We start from the raw sequence: 17102 nt of genomic DNA, 5'->3' as shown, positions 1-17102 counted from the left end.
GAACAGACAGATCATTTATTTCATTACAGTTTTGGTACAGAATAACAGGACTGCTTAATATCAGATATCCACTCTAATGAATGGAGCTTTAACATTCATCACACTCCATGTTGTGAACTACAGTAAACGAAAGTTTGAGGTTTGACCTTTTATTTTTTTGTCAGTTAAGGCTGAAACTGTGACTCATTATTCCCGCTTGTAACACACAGTCACACAAGTCACACATACATTTTAAAGAAAACCATCTCCCTCTCCCCCTTTTTTGCAGCATGCAAATCAGAAATGTTGAAACTGAATAAGAGCATTTTCACAAGGGTGGCACCGGTACACTTTGTAATCAAGGCAGGCATTTTGACATGTCACAGCAGGAAAAGCACTGGTTTAATCGATGACATCAATTTGTCATTCAAATGTCCCAATTCCCTTTAGCACAGCTGATCGGTACATTAACTGCAAGCAGACTTCAGAGCCTTTACGCTCCCTATTACAAATGAAAATAAGACTAAAATCACAAAGTAAACGTGCTTACAGTAAGATGATAACATTAAATACTGCACATCCTGGAGATTTGAGTATGTCTTTTAATGGAAACCCCCCCTCAAACAAAACAAAGTAGTGTTTAGGTGATCTTGTGACTGGCATCACTTCTTTGTGTCACCACGTGAAACCTCACAGGCTTTTCCCTCACTGACAAAAATAAAACAGCGTGACACAAACATGTTAAAGAAAGGTTATTGCTGATGGCCTTTACCTCCGTGTTTCAGCTAAAAACGTGACATCTAATCAAAGTATCGTGCTACATTTTCATCAAAATTTGTGAGCACTCACGAGATGGGAAAAATAATGTCCATTTACTGACAAGTTACTTTTTCCCTTGCATAGTTCAGCATGAGATTCAGCATACGTCTCTTGACGTCTCAAAGAACTGCTTGTAAGCACAGAATATCTGCATATTTCTGAATCCCTTAAAACATTTTGTGCATATCAATGACACTGGCCCTTTGGACAGTGATCATTCAAAGTCTGATCAATCAGTTTAATCTGAGGCCTACAGGAATCAACAGTCCTGGTGCCAGAGAAACATGTAGTTATAGATCTAACATCTTCAGACTGCAGTAAATTACACTGTAGTCCACACTGATCTGGTACTGTATACACAGATGGTTGTAAAGAATGCGTTCACTAACCTTCCAAGTAAGAAAACCCTTTCAGAAAAGGACAAAAACAAAGTAAAACTTTAAATTGGCAATGAATAAGAGAATGGCTTTTTGGCCTGTCATTACAGTACTGCAGAATATGGCTAATAAATACAGCAAGTGAAGCCTCAGAGTAACAGTTCACATTGTGCTGTGTCTCTATAAGATAACAGGAGTATGGTAAAAATATATATATGTATACCGCTCCCAAAGAGCAGAAGTTCACTGTACTATGTAAAGTACTTTTTTTAACCCATCATACCCATTTAAATATTTTGGTGTCACCACCCAGACCGCCCCTGAGAGTTTTAAATTCAGCATCCCCAAAAGGGATATTTCACACAGTCGGTTTTCACTTCTTATCTATCTTAACTAATGTAGTGCATTTCATAGTTCTGCAATTTAAAAAAAAAAAAAACTACAGTATTATAGTTTATCTGACTAACTGTGGACTAATCTCATTTCATGGATCCCTTCTTTACACATCAGCAATGGTCTGCACAGACTGGACTCCTGCTCGGTCAGAAGGGGGACAGTCTGTCCTGCGTGATCCCTCCTTATTTGTGCTTCTCTTCATCACCGTAGACCTTCCGAAGGCTGGAGTCCAGCAGGTAATCCACTGACCTGCAGAGAACATGGGAGTGAAAATGTTTTTATTTACCATGAAATTATTTCTGGTTCCATTTCCTAAAGCAGAAGTGATGCAAAGAACACTTCTGCTTTCAACAGCTGCTATTAAGCAACGTTTTATCAGTGAGTGATAGCGGCTGAATTTGTTTATAAAGAGAAGGTAGTTGTACAAGTAATATTGTGCAGCACCCATATTTTGAAACAATTTTTCTGTTATAAACAATACACACAGACTTAAAACCGGGGACATTAACTATGCTGTGGTATATTTGAGCAATTTGCCAGCGTTTTGGATAAATAACCTCTCTTATCTTATCTGTTTGGTTTTTTTTAACTTACTGAGTTTCTTATTCTGTTCTGCTGTATTTTATTTAGATTTTTACTAATGAGATCCTTTCCTTTATGTTAATCTACTTTTTCTGTTTTAATCAAGTTCTTTATTTGGGGAATCAACCTGGGTAGTGTCAGAAAGGATGAGATTGCCCTTACAAGTGGTGGGGCTTCCCCCCAAGGGAGGGACTCTTTCATTATAGACAAGCTGAAGACATTAGTTGGGGAGGGACTCAGACCAGAGATGTACTCCTCCACACCTACAGGGGGCAGTTAAGGTTGTTGTGGAATTTGGCCAGGATGGCTCCCGTATGTTAGATGAGGAGTTTCAGGCATGTCCACCTGAGGATCCCCCTGGAGGTGGTGGCCTTGGAGAGTTGGTGGCCTCGGAGAGTTGGTCTGAGCAACTCCGCTCAGACTGCTGCACCCGAGACCAAGTAAGTGTCAGAAAATAGATGGATTTTTAAGGCTCTTTTTTTTTTTTTTTAACTTTGTGTTTAATGTTTTGGTTGTAACAAAGAAATCCCCCAAACTTTGGGATAAAATTAATCACCAATTAATATTCCTCTTTTTTTTTTTTAATTAATCGCCGCTATACATTGTGCTTAGGGTGGTGTAAACTTTTCAGGCTTCATCAACAAGGGATGATATAAAACATTTCAGCTCTTTAAACTAAAAGCTTTAAACTAATTAGGTGTCATTTTTACAAATATTTCTGAATTTTTTAGCATGACTTGTATTTTTTGTTTGTTTTTTTAAGTATTTTAAGGAATACATCTAGTATTATTCTACTCCCATGAAAAAACAAGCAATGCATTTCTTCTTTCATGTGTCTACTGTCAAGAGATTTATTCTAAATAACACTTCTTCAGCTGAGAGTCAGAGAGGAGAAACACACACTGCAGTTAGTTTACTTGCAAGCAAGGGCAGTCACAGCACCCGCACAGAAGTGAGGGCTCTGAGACTCCCGCCGTGCCACTGCCCTGGTCTTTATTTATACATCATTGGGTGTGTGTGTGTGTGTGTGGGGGGGGGGGGGGGGGGGGGTCAGAGTGTGACCCCATAAAGACTTTCCTAAACCTGCTGGTCTGGAAGTCCAACAGTTCATCTAAACAAAAGGCACTTAGCTAAAAACAGACATAGATACGTTTATCCTATCATAAAACAATAAGAGAAGGTATGCCCTTTTCCCATGCTCCCAGGATGTGGGTTTGAATGCGAGAACACTCTGGAATGCACCCAAAGCCTTTTGCAGTCTACTAAAGATCACACGTCCTATCACTACACAATCGATTATACACCTCTAAGCATATATGGAAACTTATATCATTAAAAGATTATACTGACTACTAAGTACAATTTTCCATTGACATCGACAAAGCAGGAACTCCAGCAACACTTGAGGGAAGATGAACAACTTTAATAATAATTGAAGGCCATCTGATGAAGGCCATCTGATGGCCTTCATGACCCTGATGAAGGCCACTAGCCGAAACGCGTCGGTCAATTATTAAAGTTGTTCATCTTCCCTCAAGTGTTGCTGGAGTTCCTGCTTTGTGAATTCTTTCATCCTCTCCATGCACCTTGGAAGTAGGTGAAGTTGTGCCAGAAATTTTTGTTTTCATGTGTCTCACATGTCTCAAAACACCTGGGCCCTGTATATTTTATCCTTTATTTAACTAGCAGTTAATAGGACATTTGTTAGGGAAAGACAAATCCCATAAAGACAATACTGCTGAGCCACTAAATCTGTTTACAGTAGAAACATTTAAAAAATCATGTTAAAAAATAACCTATTTAAACATATACAACACTGGATTTGATAGGACTTAATATGATGTCAGTCCAACTCTTTGCAGCTTTAACAGCTTCAACTCTTCCGGGAAGGCTATCCACAAGGTTTAGGAGTGCATTTATCATTCTTCCACAAGCCCACTTGTGAGGTGTTGGAAGATCCATGTTTTTATGGACCTTGGTATGTGCACTGATGTGCAGTCATGTTGGAACAGGAAGTGCATTGAATTCAATGATTTGGATGAGTGAGTGAATATATTGTAACTTGTGGTTACCTGTCTATTGGAGTGATGATGAAGGGGATTGTAGAGAGACCTATAGCAGTGGTGGTCCACTTGCGGACAGGTAATGGCCACCTCGTGGTCCTTCCTAACAGGTACAGCGACGCGGCACACACACGGTTAATGGTAAATCCTGGGATGATCACGGATGCAAGAGCCTGCCACACAAATGTGTCCACCACTGCCACAGCAACCCTTGTTGTCCTCCCTGGGTTGTCCCCATGGGCCTTGAGACACAGTTGGATATTTGGAAAAATGAGGGTTGTCCGAACTGTTATGGTCAGGTTTTAAACACAGTTAATGATGAAAGTTTCAAGCAGCAGTGAAGCGGATAAGCAAGTTTAGCTGGACTTTTCAATTGAACCAAAAGCAAGCAGCAATATGAAAAATGCATTCTTTTTTAGTCTGAAGATCACTTGTACCACCTTTCGCAAAAAATGAAGAAAAAAAAAAGTTTCCATTCATTTATTTTAAAATATGATCAAATTCAATTTTGCAGTTGCAACTATGAGGTGTTACAAGGAATGCGCAGTCTCCCTAGATCTCGTATTAGGCTGACATCATGAATGCACAGCTCAGCCTTTTAACCTTCCAATGCATTACCACACACATAGACATTTATTGAGGTAGTAAATGTTTGCTTACAGCTGTGCCAAATGGTTATAAGAGGGGAAAAAAAAAGTTTTAGTATGTCAAAGTCAAACTGTTCAAATAAAAACACTTATAAAGTACCATGTCTCAGGATCAAATCCATTCCAGGGATCTAGGATTAACTAAGGTCGTTTGCACACCTATGGTTCATTTATTATGGTCCAAATCAGATGATGAGTTTGTAAACTTGTAGCTTTTCTGCATGGTTTGGTTTCTGTTCACACAGAAAAATCCAAGGTAACTCCAATCAGACTAACATGTGTTACTACAAACCAAGTGAGAATGTCCAGTCTGCTTATTGGCCAGATATGTCTGGGGCGGGAGCAATAAAAGTAAATACAGAAAAGAAAGTGTTGTGTTCTGGACTATTGGAGAACATGAGCGAATTTACATTAATTTTCACAGCTAGTTGCAAGCCTGTACAGACCTTTGCACATCTAAGGTACCATATGTGACTAGGGGTTGTTTTTTTACGCACAAACTTGCAATGTACACCTGGTAGTTGGTAAACATCGAGGTCAGACAAACACAAATGAACCTCACCGAGGGGGAAAACGAATTAGAATTCAACTTAAAGTCACTAAAAGCTAAGATGTATTTAAACCCTTTCCTTGTTACATAAAAATGAAAATGTACTCTATAAGGTTTATTAATGAAGATACAACAAACTAATGGTAATATCTTACCACAGCTGCTTTCTTCCCTTTGTCCACGGCATCAGCAGTAACATATGCAGTGGCCACAGCATAGCTGCCCCATACAAAGCTCACTGGCACAAGAGCGCGAAAGGCCTCCCCGACTTCATTGGCATAGCCTGTGGGAACAGAGATATAAATGCATTCTAAGTCTGCTTTAGATACACAATAGCCTATCAGGTGCTGAAGCTCCAGAGCACAAAGCTAATTAATAGTTATAAACTTTTATTCATAATAATAAAGATCTCTGCAGTATAGATTTATAAGCTAGATCGCAGGACAGCATACAAATCCTGAACGAAGGGGCTAATAAACAGCTTTATCTCTTTCCATTTCCATTCCAATGATGGTGGAATGACTTGCACATCCTAGATCTTTTATTAAGAAGTCACCTGCGCCATATCCCATAGTACATGAACATCACTGGTACAATTAACACCAGTCACACAGAAGCATTATCTTTGGTTCAATGACAACAGAACCAATGGAGCGTGGTGGAGTCAAATTCTGCTGCCGCTATATGATTACATCAAGGGTACTGCGGGCAAAACTGAAGCTGTTCAAGCACTGCCAACATGTCTGTCACAAGCTTTGTGTTTAACACATCAAAAAGCAGTTGAATCCCATGTAATCAAAATAGCCTGAGTACACAAGATTTAGTGCTTGTTTTTCTCTCGACCACATGTGACATAAAACTAAAAGAAAGCGCAGTCAGAGTAGCAACAACTGTATACAAAAGACGGAGGTTACCGAATACCAAGCGATTGATTGAAGTGTAGGCAAACATCATGGATTTTATAATGTTACGATTGGTGTTTTCACAAAGAACGTGGGCCACAAGACGACCTCTACAAAAACCAGCCATGGCAAAAGTTATTGAACTGGAGGAATAAAGCCTTGCAGTCTGAACCAGTTCCAAACACACCCGACATCATAACCCAAAAGGCCAGGAAGAAACCGAATTCATGTGTTAAAGGAAAGACTGTCATAGAAGAAATCAGAAGATGAGCCTGATATTAAAATATGGGTAAAAATTAGCTTTTTCTTACGCTATAACTTGAGTGGCTGGTAATAGAAATAAAAATCATTCTAAACAAGAACTGCAACACTTCAAGTATATGCACAATTGGTTTAGCTGCAGCTTTTAACATAGCTTACACTGGTTTTCAGTCGTTTCAAGGTTGTTTTGGGTTTTGTTTTTTTGACAATATCAACACAATTCTTCCTTCTTGGCCTGTTCCACCTACTAAATTTGCTTTCCTGCTACTTCCTCCACTTACCCAAACTGAAAATGGCTGTTTTGACAATCCGGGACTTATTGCTGAGGCACAGGTGCAAGGAGACACACTGAGACTGCAGTGAGATATCTAAAAAATAGCTCAAACTGTCATTTTTCACAACTCATCTCTGTGTATTTTGCCAAGGTTTAAATTAAGAAGCATGGCTGCTTTGACTCTGTCTCCTAAGGTTCAAAGGGGAGAGAGACCATCTGACCATGTGTAATCAGCACACAGTTCAAGAGCGTGCATCTCTTATGGTATGGGGGTACATTACTGCCTATAGAACTGGCAGCTGGCACATCTGGAAAAGAATTTCCAATGCTGAAAGGTTTTAGAGTAACATGCTCCCATCCAGACAGTGCTTGCATATTTCAGCAGGACTAAACCACAAACTGCATCTATTACAGCAGAATGGCTTCATAGTCAAATAGTCCAGGTGCTGAACTGACCTGCCTGCAGTCCAGATTTTCTTGCAACTGAAAAAACAATTAATGCGTCATGAAACGAAAAATACAGCAAAGAAGACCCAGGACTGCTGAGCATCTAGAGTCCTATATCAGACAAGAACGGAACAATATTCTTCACCCAAAAGTCAAGCAACTGGTTTCCTCAGTTCCCATAAATTTATGGACTATTGTTACAAGAAGAGGGGATGCTGCACAGTAGTAATCATGGCTGTGTCCCAAAGTCACAAATTTCATCACATGGTACACTTTTTCATTTTAAATATTTCACTGTTACTGTCCAGGTCAGCTACTGGATTTGGACCAGAAGGTGAGGGTAACATTAACCAAAAGATAAGAGCCCTTCTTTTCTACAGTGCATGCCATCAAATGGTGTACTGATAAGGTTATCTAAGAAAGCACTGTCTAATGAGAAAATATGCCATGCCTTTGTATTACTGACTGCTGTTTGCCCAGCAAGGCAGGAAGGTTAGTTAAAGAGATTGGGTGTGTTTTATGTGCCCACAAGATAAGATAAGCAGCAGAGATAAGGACCACAAATCCTGAGAAAGATAGCAGGACGTGGGTGATAAAAGTGACGTTTAGAGATTTCCATGAACAATTAGTGAGTGCTCACGTATGCAGCGGGGCAATTCTGCTGCATTATTTATTAGCATCGGGTTATAAAAGTAAGTTGGTATTAATCTACAAGCACATCAGACAAGCCACTGTCTCTTCTAATGCCATCCACCAATAAATAGCCTCCTGTGTTTCACTGCCAAAACACTTGGATTTGGAGGGGGGAAAAGTGCGCCATTCAATACTTTGTGGTAACATGCTCAAAATATCTCTAAAACAACCAAACATAAGGAATTTAGGTCATCTCAAAGGTCATTAATGGATCTCCCTACTAATTTAACTGATTATTTTGTTATAATTAAGATCAGTTAAGTTTGAGTTGGATAACCACCACCTGGCAATTTCATCGCAGTGTGGAGACATGTAAATGGTAAATGGCCTGTATTTATATAGCGCCTTACTAGTCCCTAAGGACCCCAAAGCGCTTTACATATAGTATTAATAAGAATTTCATGTAGAAATGTGTAATGTTTCTTAATGTACAGAATAATATAGCTGGAAAACTAAAAACGATGGTTAATATTTTTAGGTCACCCTTGTGCTGCCAAAACAGCTCAGACCTGACCTCTGGGGGTGTCCTGTATTTTGTCACCAGGAAATTATCAGCAGTTCCTTTGTGTCCAGCAGGTTACTCTGCCCGATCACGTTGGGAGCTTGTGGAATCTGGAGGCTGGGACAGTATCTACCTGTTATTCACGTTCGAGTGAACCGTCAGGTTTTTGTCAGGTGGAGGACTGCTTTTGCCATGAGTGGCATGCTTGACCTTCAGTGCTTTTAAGTTATATATGTCAAAGTAGCATCAACATGAATGCCGGAACACATCGTAATAAGATCATTATTGCAACTGAATTAACATGTAGGTGCTTTCACTGTTGCGGCATATTGACACATACAAAAATGACAGGAATACACATTACGCCGCATACATACTGCTACTACGGTGTTACTGCTGCCTAGTGTATGTTATGAAAGCTGAGGAGGCATGTAGCCTGTGGGAACAGCTGCAGAGTTGATGCCCTTCAGGACTGGTTGCTGCCCGCGCCCTCCCTCGCTGTAATAGCTGGTAGAGATGGGGAAGTAAAGGGAGAAATACACTAATGTTTCATAGGATCACGCCTGGGCGTTTCTCAGTGGTTGAGTCACTGTCTCAACTTGCTCGTCAACTGCTTTCACTGAGTGATTTTAAGGGCTAACCGGGACAACTACACGCCGTGGAGTTAGTAGCGCACTGCGTCTTACATAACAGTGTGGAAACAAGACCACGACACTGCCGAGCATACCTTCAATGCTTCAAAATTATACCATGCAGTAACAAAACGACCTTGAACAGGCAACTTTACTATAAATATATTGAGGAGAGTGGTTAGCTGCCTTTGCTAACTCCGAGCTAGCTAGCATTTGGTCCACACTCTGTCCTGGCAGTGAATTTAGCGCAAGTAACCAGAAACCAATTAAACAACACATACCCAGGAAGCGGACCCACGTGTCTCGATAAATGTCCACCGTTTTCTCCAGCTGTTCTTTAGAGGGATCCATGGTTTTCTGCCTTCCTTCACACCATCCCCCGATGCCACTCTGAGAGAGAGGGGGCGTGGTCTCCTTTACAACATCCACTCCGCCGACCAATCTGCTGTGCCTGCGAGCTGACACAGGGCGGCAGCAACATATTGCAGTGTATGCAGTATAAGGCCCTTTTCCATTAGTAGGTTTTCAGGGTTTTCAATTAGGTGATAGTACCTGGTACCGGGTACTTTTTTAGTAACTGCTCGGCCGGGGTTCCAAGGTAATAAAATGTGCCACAGTCAGACTGTATGCCCCCGACTGGCTGGTCTGTGGCGTCATTTGTAATGGAAAACCATTCGAGGTTGGCGTATCGATCCGAGTAGGTACTATTGGAAAAGGGTCTGCAGATTATTATGACCTGGATAACTAAGAACCTACAAACGTGGCAGTGTTTCCCAAAGTGTGGGCCGTAAAGGTACTGCATGTGTGCAGTAGTAATAACAGAAATTCAGTTTGAAATTACTCACAAGTTACATATGTATACAATTTTTATTATTTATGTAAAAATCCGTTTGTGATATTCTTCAATACTCTGACATAAATTTACTGTTTTTATTGAAGTTTTTATCCCAGTGGCGGGGGGGGCGGCACATTGACCTCAACACTTATAATTGGGTGTAGTGGGCATATAACAATCAATAGCAATTTATAGCCAATCAAGGTTACCAAGCAGCCTGTTTTTTTCTTAATTAAGTATTGTTCATAAATTTACATGCACAGACCTACATGCTCTGTATGCTGACTGCCTTAAATGGAAAGCCAGTATATGCAAAGACTCCCCACACCTAGGACACCACCTGTTCACACGTTTACCTTCAGGGAAGATATATCAGATCATTAAAACCTGAAAAAACAGACTAAAAAGCAGCTTCTACCCCAGGACTTAGTCACGCATTAAGAGGAAATGGGAACAGAAAAGGGAAAGAAGACAAACGGACACACACAAACACACAGACACACAGAGACAAAAGGGGAACCTAAAGGACAAGGAACCAAAGAGGAAAATAAAAAACTCAAGACAGACTAACCTAAAGACTTCTAATGAACCTAAAACATAAACCATAATACAAAAATGACACCAAAACACAAGAACTCAAAAACACTGGATCATGACAATGAATTGTGTCTTAGTGTCACATTTCTTGCTTTCAGCATGTTAATTCTTGGCATGTACTCTGATAAATAAGAGGGCAATAAACCAGAAGTAGATTTATAAATAAAATAATACCATTTAGGACCATCCTCCATAAGACCAATGAGGACCAGTCAAGCAGAGAATATAGAGCACAGTTGTGTGTTAAAGGTTTACAGCAGTTTATAAATCTTAATGCCCCATGATAGACAGAATCCAACAGAAGAAGAGAGTGAGGAGAGGGATTCGTGTAAATTATGTCACTGTAATCCAGGACAGGTAAAAAATTGGCAGCAACAAGCCCTTTTCTTGCTGTGAAAGAGAAAAATGATCTGTACCTGAAAAAGAACCCCAATTTCAGCCTCAGTTTCTTTAATAGATGTTCAACGTGTGGCTTAAAGAAAAGATTTTCATCAATCACAATACCTAGATATTTGTATGAGGTCAGAGTTTCAATACAAATACCTTGAGTACATACAAGAGAGGAAAGTTCTGCCAGCACCCTCTTTCTGTTTGAGAACAGTATGACTTTGTTTTTTTCTGCAATTAAAACCAGTCTTAGCTGACCCAGCTGAGACTGAATACTATCAAAAGCTTGCTGTAATTGTTTGAAAACCATGTCGATGGTACGAGAACAACAATACATAACTGTATCATCTGCATACAAATGAACAGATGCATCTAGATGTTGTCCCATACCATTGACATGAATAGTAAATAAAGTAAGCCCCAGGACATAACCCTGTAGCATTCCATTAGTGACGTTTAAAAAACTGGAAGAGAGACCTCATGTCAGACACTTAATTTTATAACTACAAAAAACTTTTTTTTCCAGATTCACCATCTTTTTTTTTTCCCGTCTCCTCCACCTTCTCGTAGACCTCCATAATGTTGTTGGTCATGCAGGATGACTGCTTTACCTACAATTAGGCAAGCACTAACATATTAAGTGAACAAAAGAAAGGAAACTTTTTTTTGGAATCACTGCTGTTATTGTGATTATTTTTCATTACTGGTGCCAAAGTCCAAGTCAGTTAAATTTTATTTTAGAAATCAGAAATCTGCTGCCCTATGCAGTTTCATTTCCATTAAATAATGCCAATTCACAACAACAGTTATTGTCATGATTTGCTGTGTGGCAGGCAGGAGGAAGGACCCAAATGCAGGACTCGAACACAGAAACATAACTTAAAACGGCAGCTTTATTGCTGGAAAAACACTCCAAAAAATAAACTCGTGAAAAAAACCAAAAACCCTGAACATGGAAACTAAGAATTAACGCTAGGAAACTTGGAACCGAAACAACTAGGAAACAGGGAGCACGGAGACAATGACAGCATGGAGAGGGTGTACGACGCGACAACAAGCAGGGGAAGACTGAGAACTAAAATACACAGGCAGGAATACGAGAGGACGGAGAACAGGTCGAAACACAGCTGGGACTAACCAGACATAATGAGACAAGGGAAAGCATAACTAGATGCATTGACGTGGGACAAAGACTATCAAAATAAAACAGGACACATAGACCGAAACTCAGACTCAGGGCACACAAGCTTAATAACTTTAGCTAAAGTGAATAGTTAGTCTAATTCATTAGTGCAGCATTACTGGATTGCCCCTGTTTGAAATGACATGATATGATATTATATGATATGATATATGACTTTCACTATGTTTAACTACCATAATAGTTCTTAATAATTCTTGGGTTACTGAGTGTATGATTAATTACAGTTTTCTTTAAACATACTGCTCTATTGTTATGATTGGCAGGCAGAAGTTGTCAGGTCACCAGTTCACCTCCTAAATCTACTAACCTTTACATGTGTTTTTGTGCAAGAAATGGAATGTCCCCTGAAGGCTGAAGATACTGAATCTCTACGCCTTGCCATTGATCCCCTTGTGCCTTCATCTAGACATCTAGACAAGAGACATTTCCTTGACCACACTCTCACATGCTCTGTTCCTACATGTCATCACATGCTTGAACTCATTATGTCAGACATGCTGTAACTGTTGGGTTTCAATGGCACTTTGGATGAACACCATACAGAATATGACAGGTGTGGTTGAACTGCACGAAGACTCTGAAGGTTCTCTTCTCTTCTGGCAGGACAGGAATGTGGCCTTGTCCCGTGAGCCACTTTAAGGATGCACTTAGGTAGAGTAGAACTGGACCATCACCGGCCTCACGCTCTTCACCTTTTCAAAGACAAAGCAGTCATTTGGATAAAATATTGGATATTCTTTACCTGTTCACAGCTCAATTAGGGTAGGGGTATATAAAAAAGCAGCCTTGAGCAAGAAGTAGTTCCGCATCTTTCCCCCATGTTGAGAGGGCGCCCAGCAGTCAGAGAGGCAGATCAGTGAGCACACTGAGTATGGTGACAGTGGGAAATGATGGATGCCGAAACTCTAATGGCTCTCTTTCTAATCTTTTTATTAATTGAAGAGCTGTCCTGGACAGGTTTTTTAACAATGAGGATACTAGACCTGATTTTCACCTGAGCCAAGGAGTCTCGGAAAGTGCTGCTGAATCTGATTAACCAGGATCAGACACATGGTTGGGGTGCCACATTTGAGGTCCTTGTTATTCCTTTTCTGGCTGGCAAATGGAGCAGTACACAGAGTTCTTTCCAGAGTGGTTACAATACCTCATTCCACTGTTCATCACATCATCCACAGGGTCCCAGAGGAGGTGGTGGCTATTCGCCATCAGGTCATCCACCTCCCTCAGACCCCTGAGGACCTAGACGTCGTGTCTCATGGGTTTGCAGGGCTAGCAAGACACAGAGCCTTTTTGAAAGCAGCTGGTGCAATTGACAGCTGCCATGTCTGCATCAAGCCTCCCAGTGGCCTTGATGCTACAGAAACAGAAAATTGTTAATCCTACAGGCAGTTTGTGACCATCAAGGACACTTCCTCAATACATATGTGGGCTGGCCTGGGTCAGTGCATGACTCCAGGGTGCTCCGCAACAGCCCACTGTACAGGCAGGTCTGTTACCCTCCTCCAGGGCATTTCATCCTCGCAGATGGAGGGTATCCATGTCTCCAACATCAACTCCCCCTCATCACTCCCTACAAGAGGCCAGTCCAAGGTGTCGGAGCCTGTGCGCTTCAACTCTCATCATTCCATGGGACGCACTATTATCCGGTCTTTAGTGACGTATGAACCCCGATCCCGGTCTAAACTACTCTGCGTTTAGACCCGGTGATCACTGTCGGCCTCTCTTGGTTTTTATTACCACTATTCATTTTACAAGTAAATACAGCCCAGCGTATACAGCAGTATATGAATGACTAACCTCTATTGTGGATCGATTATCTCGGTTGTTCTCCTGACTTTAGTTTGGTCCGTGTACATCATCCTGACATGCAATTGCATTTGTCCCTAGCCATCGGGAACCCTCACATTAGCTTTCATCGAGTGGAAAAAGTTAGCATTCATCCTCTAGCTTCACTGTGCTAATGTGTTTATATTATGCTAACCATAGCTGTGTAGCTAGCCCAACTTCAGTAACCCCACAAACGTCACTACTGTTTAGTTTTCTGTCTTCATTTATGTTGGAAGTGATAGCAGAGCTGTACGTTTTAATTTTTTCAGAAATCTCTCAGTCAAAACATGGTATAATATGTGTAGGTGGAAACTAGTGAGTTAACTTCCTGCTAACTTCTAACTTTGTTAAATTTCATAAATCCTGTTTTCATGGATGCCTGGATGTTAATTGTTACACCTGGTAGAGCAGCCACACTGATCATTTTATTAGATGAAAGAATTTAGACAGTTTTTAATTCTCAGTGATGCCGCAGCGTTCCATTGACTTTGGGACCTGCAGCGGAGTTTGGACCCAGAAACAGCTAATGACGTCAGGCTTAAAGACTGGATAGAACGTGCTTTTGGAATGATGAAGATGAGGTTCCAGGCCATCTTTCTTCAAGAGCTGGAGGTGCACCAAACCTTTGTACCTCACGTGAGTCATTAGAATATAGTGCCATGGTTTTTGAATGATTAAAATGAAATAATGGGAACTTTAGTGTATGTATGTGTATAAACACCTTATTTTAAAAAAAGAAAGAAAAAAAAGCAGTTTCAGGTCATAACAGCATGTCCTATTTAGCATAGCATCTGCCTCAGTGCTGGTGACGCCGTGGTCCTGGAGGATGAGCCCGAAGAAGATGTGCCAGATGAGGGGGAGAGTAGTTTGGAGGCAGTCAGTGGTGCTCTCTGGCGGGGCCAACTATCTGCTGAGTGTCTGCCCTGTAGGAGGTACCCCTGGACCATGATTATTGTTAACAGGCAAGTATTCTGTTTGTAGTGAATTTGTGCTAGAATATTACTTGTTATATCTTTATTAACAGCATTGTTTGCACCACTTTGTTTTTACATCTTTCTGAATACATCTTAGTGACATGGCAGCCATCCACTACATCAGCCCTGCAAACCCAGATGATGCAGTAGACAGTAGAAACAAGCATCCCTAAACACCATCTGGAGACCACCCTATATGATGCTCCACTTACTAGCTGGGGACACAAACCAAGGTCTCACTTGTGGCACCTCCATCTCTTTGGCAGTGCTTCTGAATGTGCTGGACCAGGACCAGAGACTTCCTGCTCAGCCAAAGTTCAGGCCTGGTTAAAAGTAGCCATGCTTACTAGGACACTCAGGTTAATCCTGGACTTTGGTTAATAATCCTGTTGTGTTTTTTTGTTTTGTTTTGTTTTTTTCAGTGGTGTACTTATGTTTACACATTTTAATAATTGAGTTAAAAATGTTTTTTACGTTGTACATAGTTGAAAAATAAAGTTTAAGTATTTACAATTATTTTTATTTACAGAACTTTATACGTTTTATTTTTCAACAAGTTTTTCCAGCAAGCCGAACAGCCTGTCCAGTCTCTCTCTTGCTTCCTCTGCTCTTCTTTCCTCCATTTCCCTCCCGCTCCAGCCGGCCCTCATCCTCCTCCTCTTCCTGATCCTGCGCTTGGTTGCACACTGCTGAACTGGGCCCTGGAGTGTCCTCCTGGATGGAGGCAATTAGGACTGGAGGCCTGGTAGAGGGCCCCTTTCCTAACACCTCATCCATAAGGGTAAACCACTGCCATGTAGCAGCAGTAGGCTTCCCACGCACTCCCTCGCCTACCCCTGGATACTTGCAATCCTAAAGGCAGAGCAAATCAAAAGTGGCAGTTGACAAAAACAGCAAGAGTACAGGTTACATGAATGAGTTATTTTATAGTTAAAAAAAATTCATATTTGAATACTACTGTACAACTTTTTTTAATTTTTTTTTTTTCCTCACTTGTCCCATTTTTGGGTGGCCTGCGAAGGGGTGATTTTTTCCCTGCAGGCCCATCTTCTCAAGAATTGCCCTAACAGACAGAAAATAACAGAACACATCAATCATGTTAATCCCTGAACAGCATCCACAGCAAAATGAAAAGGAAACAGATTATTTAAGGGGAGCTGTCCCAGCTGCACTGACCCTGATTGCTGTGGCCCTCTGTTTTTAACCTGTTAGTTTTATTGTTAAATTTTCACAATTCCTTTTTGTAATATACATTTAGCTAGAATCTAAACATTTATTTAAAAAATATCAATTGTTATTTGGCTGTGGCTCTAAAGATATGTACGGTGGCCCTGAGCAGCCAAACGGACTGCAAGACAGTCTCTGAAAATTATCACTGTGATTTCAGCATTCATGGTTTCTGTCAGGCAATATTTGCCTGAAAGTTTTGCAAGAGAAACCAAGGTCAAATTAGCATGTGGAAATCAACTGAATTGAGACCATTTTTGCTTAACACAGGCCCAGTTGTTATACTTAATAGTATACCAAGCCAGATTTATAGACAGTTTATACTTTTATCTCTATCTATAAGAACTCTTCTAGATTTGTGTTTTGATAACTGTAGAGAGTGTTTTGAAGCAGTTTGCGAAAGATTTTGGTTTGATTCATGGTGTTGAATTTGTTGGCTATAATGTACATTCTTTATGTCACCTTGCTCAAGATGCACAACAGTTTGGCCCTTTGGACAGCATTTCCTGTTTGAAACCTTCCTGGGAAAAGAAACCCGTCTTCCCCGGTTTTGGCGTTGTCAACATAGGATATGGGTTTCTGAGCAGTTGGTGGTACCTGGAGCAGTAGCAAATATGATGATGCCTGTGTATCCCGGAGCCCCGTGGCTGCCGAAATTTAAAGGGCCTGGCCAAGATGTGAGATATCTGGACTTAGTAGAAGCCAGGAAGGTAGCTGTTGTTTTGGGAGCATCAGGTAAGAAGATGGAAGGTAAACTGAGTTGTGTCCGAAGTCAAAGAGCCACCCGAGCAGAGGGTTGTGGACGGTGTGCGCGGGTAGGAGTGTTTGGCTACAAGAGTAATGGAGAAACGTCCAACCTCGGGATGTCACGGGAGGTCAGCTGCAGGGTTGCAGGACGTTGGGTTATGATTTGCTGCTAGGCAGCAG

At 40.9% G+C, this 17102-nt stretch overlaps 1 protein-coding gene across 1 annotated transcript; it reads right to left on the bottom strand.

Annotated features, from left to right (window-relative positions):
* mtfp1 (mitochondrial fission process 1) lies at window positions 1–9558 on the bottom strand. Its single transcript, XM_003455571.5, has 4 exons — window positions 9406–9558; window positions 5569–5696; window positions 4226–4458; window positions 1–1820 (listed from the first exon to the last, which is right to left on the bottom strand). The coding sequence occupies exons 1-4, from the start codon at window positions 9473–9475 to the stop codon at window positions 1754–1756; spliced, it is 498 nt and encodes a 165-aa protein (XP_003455619.1). The 5' UTR covers window positions 9476–9558; the 3' UTR covers window positions 1–1753.
* Between the last annotated feature and the right edge of the window lie 7544 nt (window positions 9559–17102).

The sequence above is a fragment of the Oreochromis niloticus genome, linkage group LG7 (assembly GCF_001858045.2).
Source record: "Oreochromis niloticus isolate F11D_XX linkage group LG7, O_niloticus_UMD_NMBU, whole genome shotgun sequence".
Lineage (NCBI taxonomy): Eukaryota > Metazoa > Chordata > Actinopteri > Cichliformes > Cichlidae > Oreochromis > Oreochromis niloticus.
Note: the sequence above shows the minus strand (reverse complement) of the source record. Positions and strands in the feature narration are given on the sequence as shown.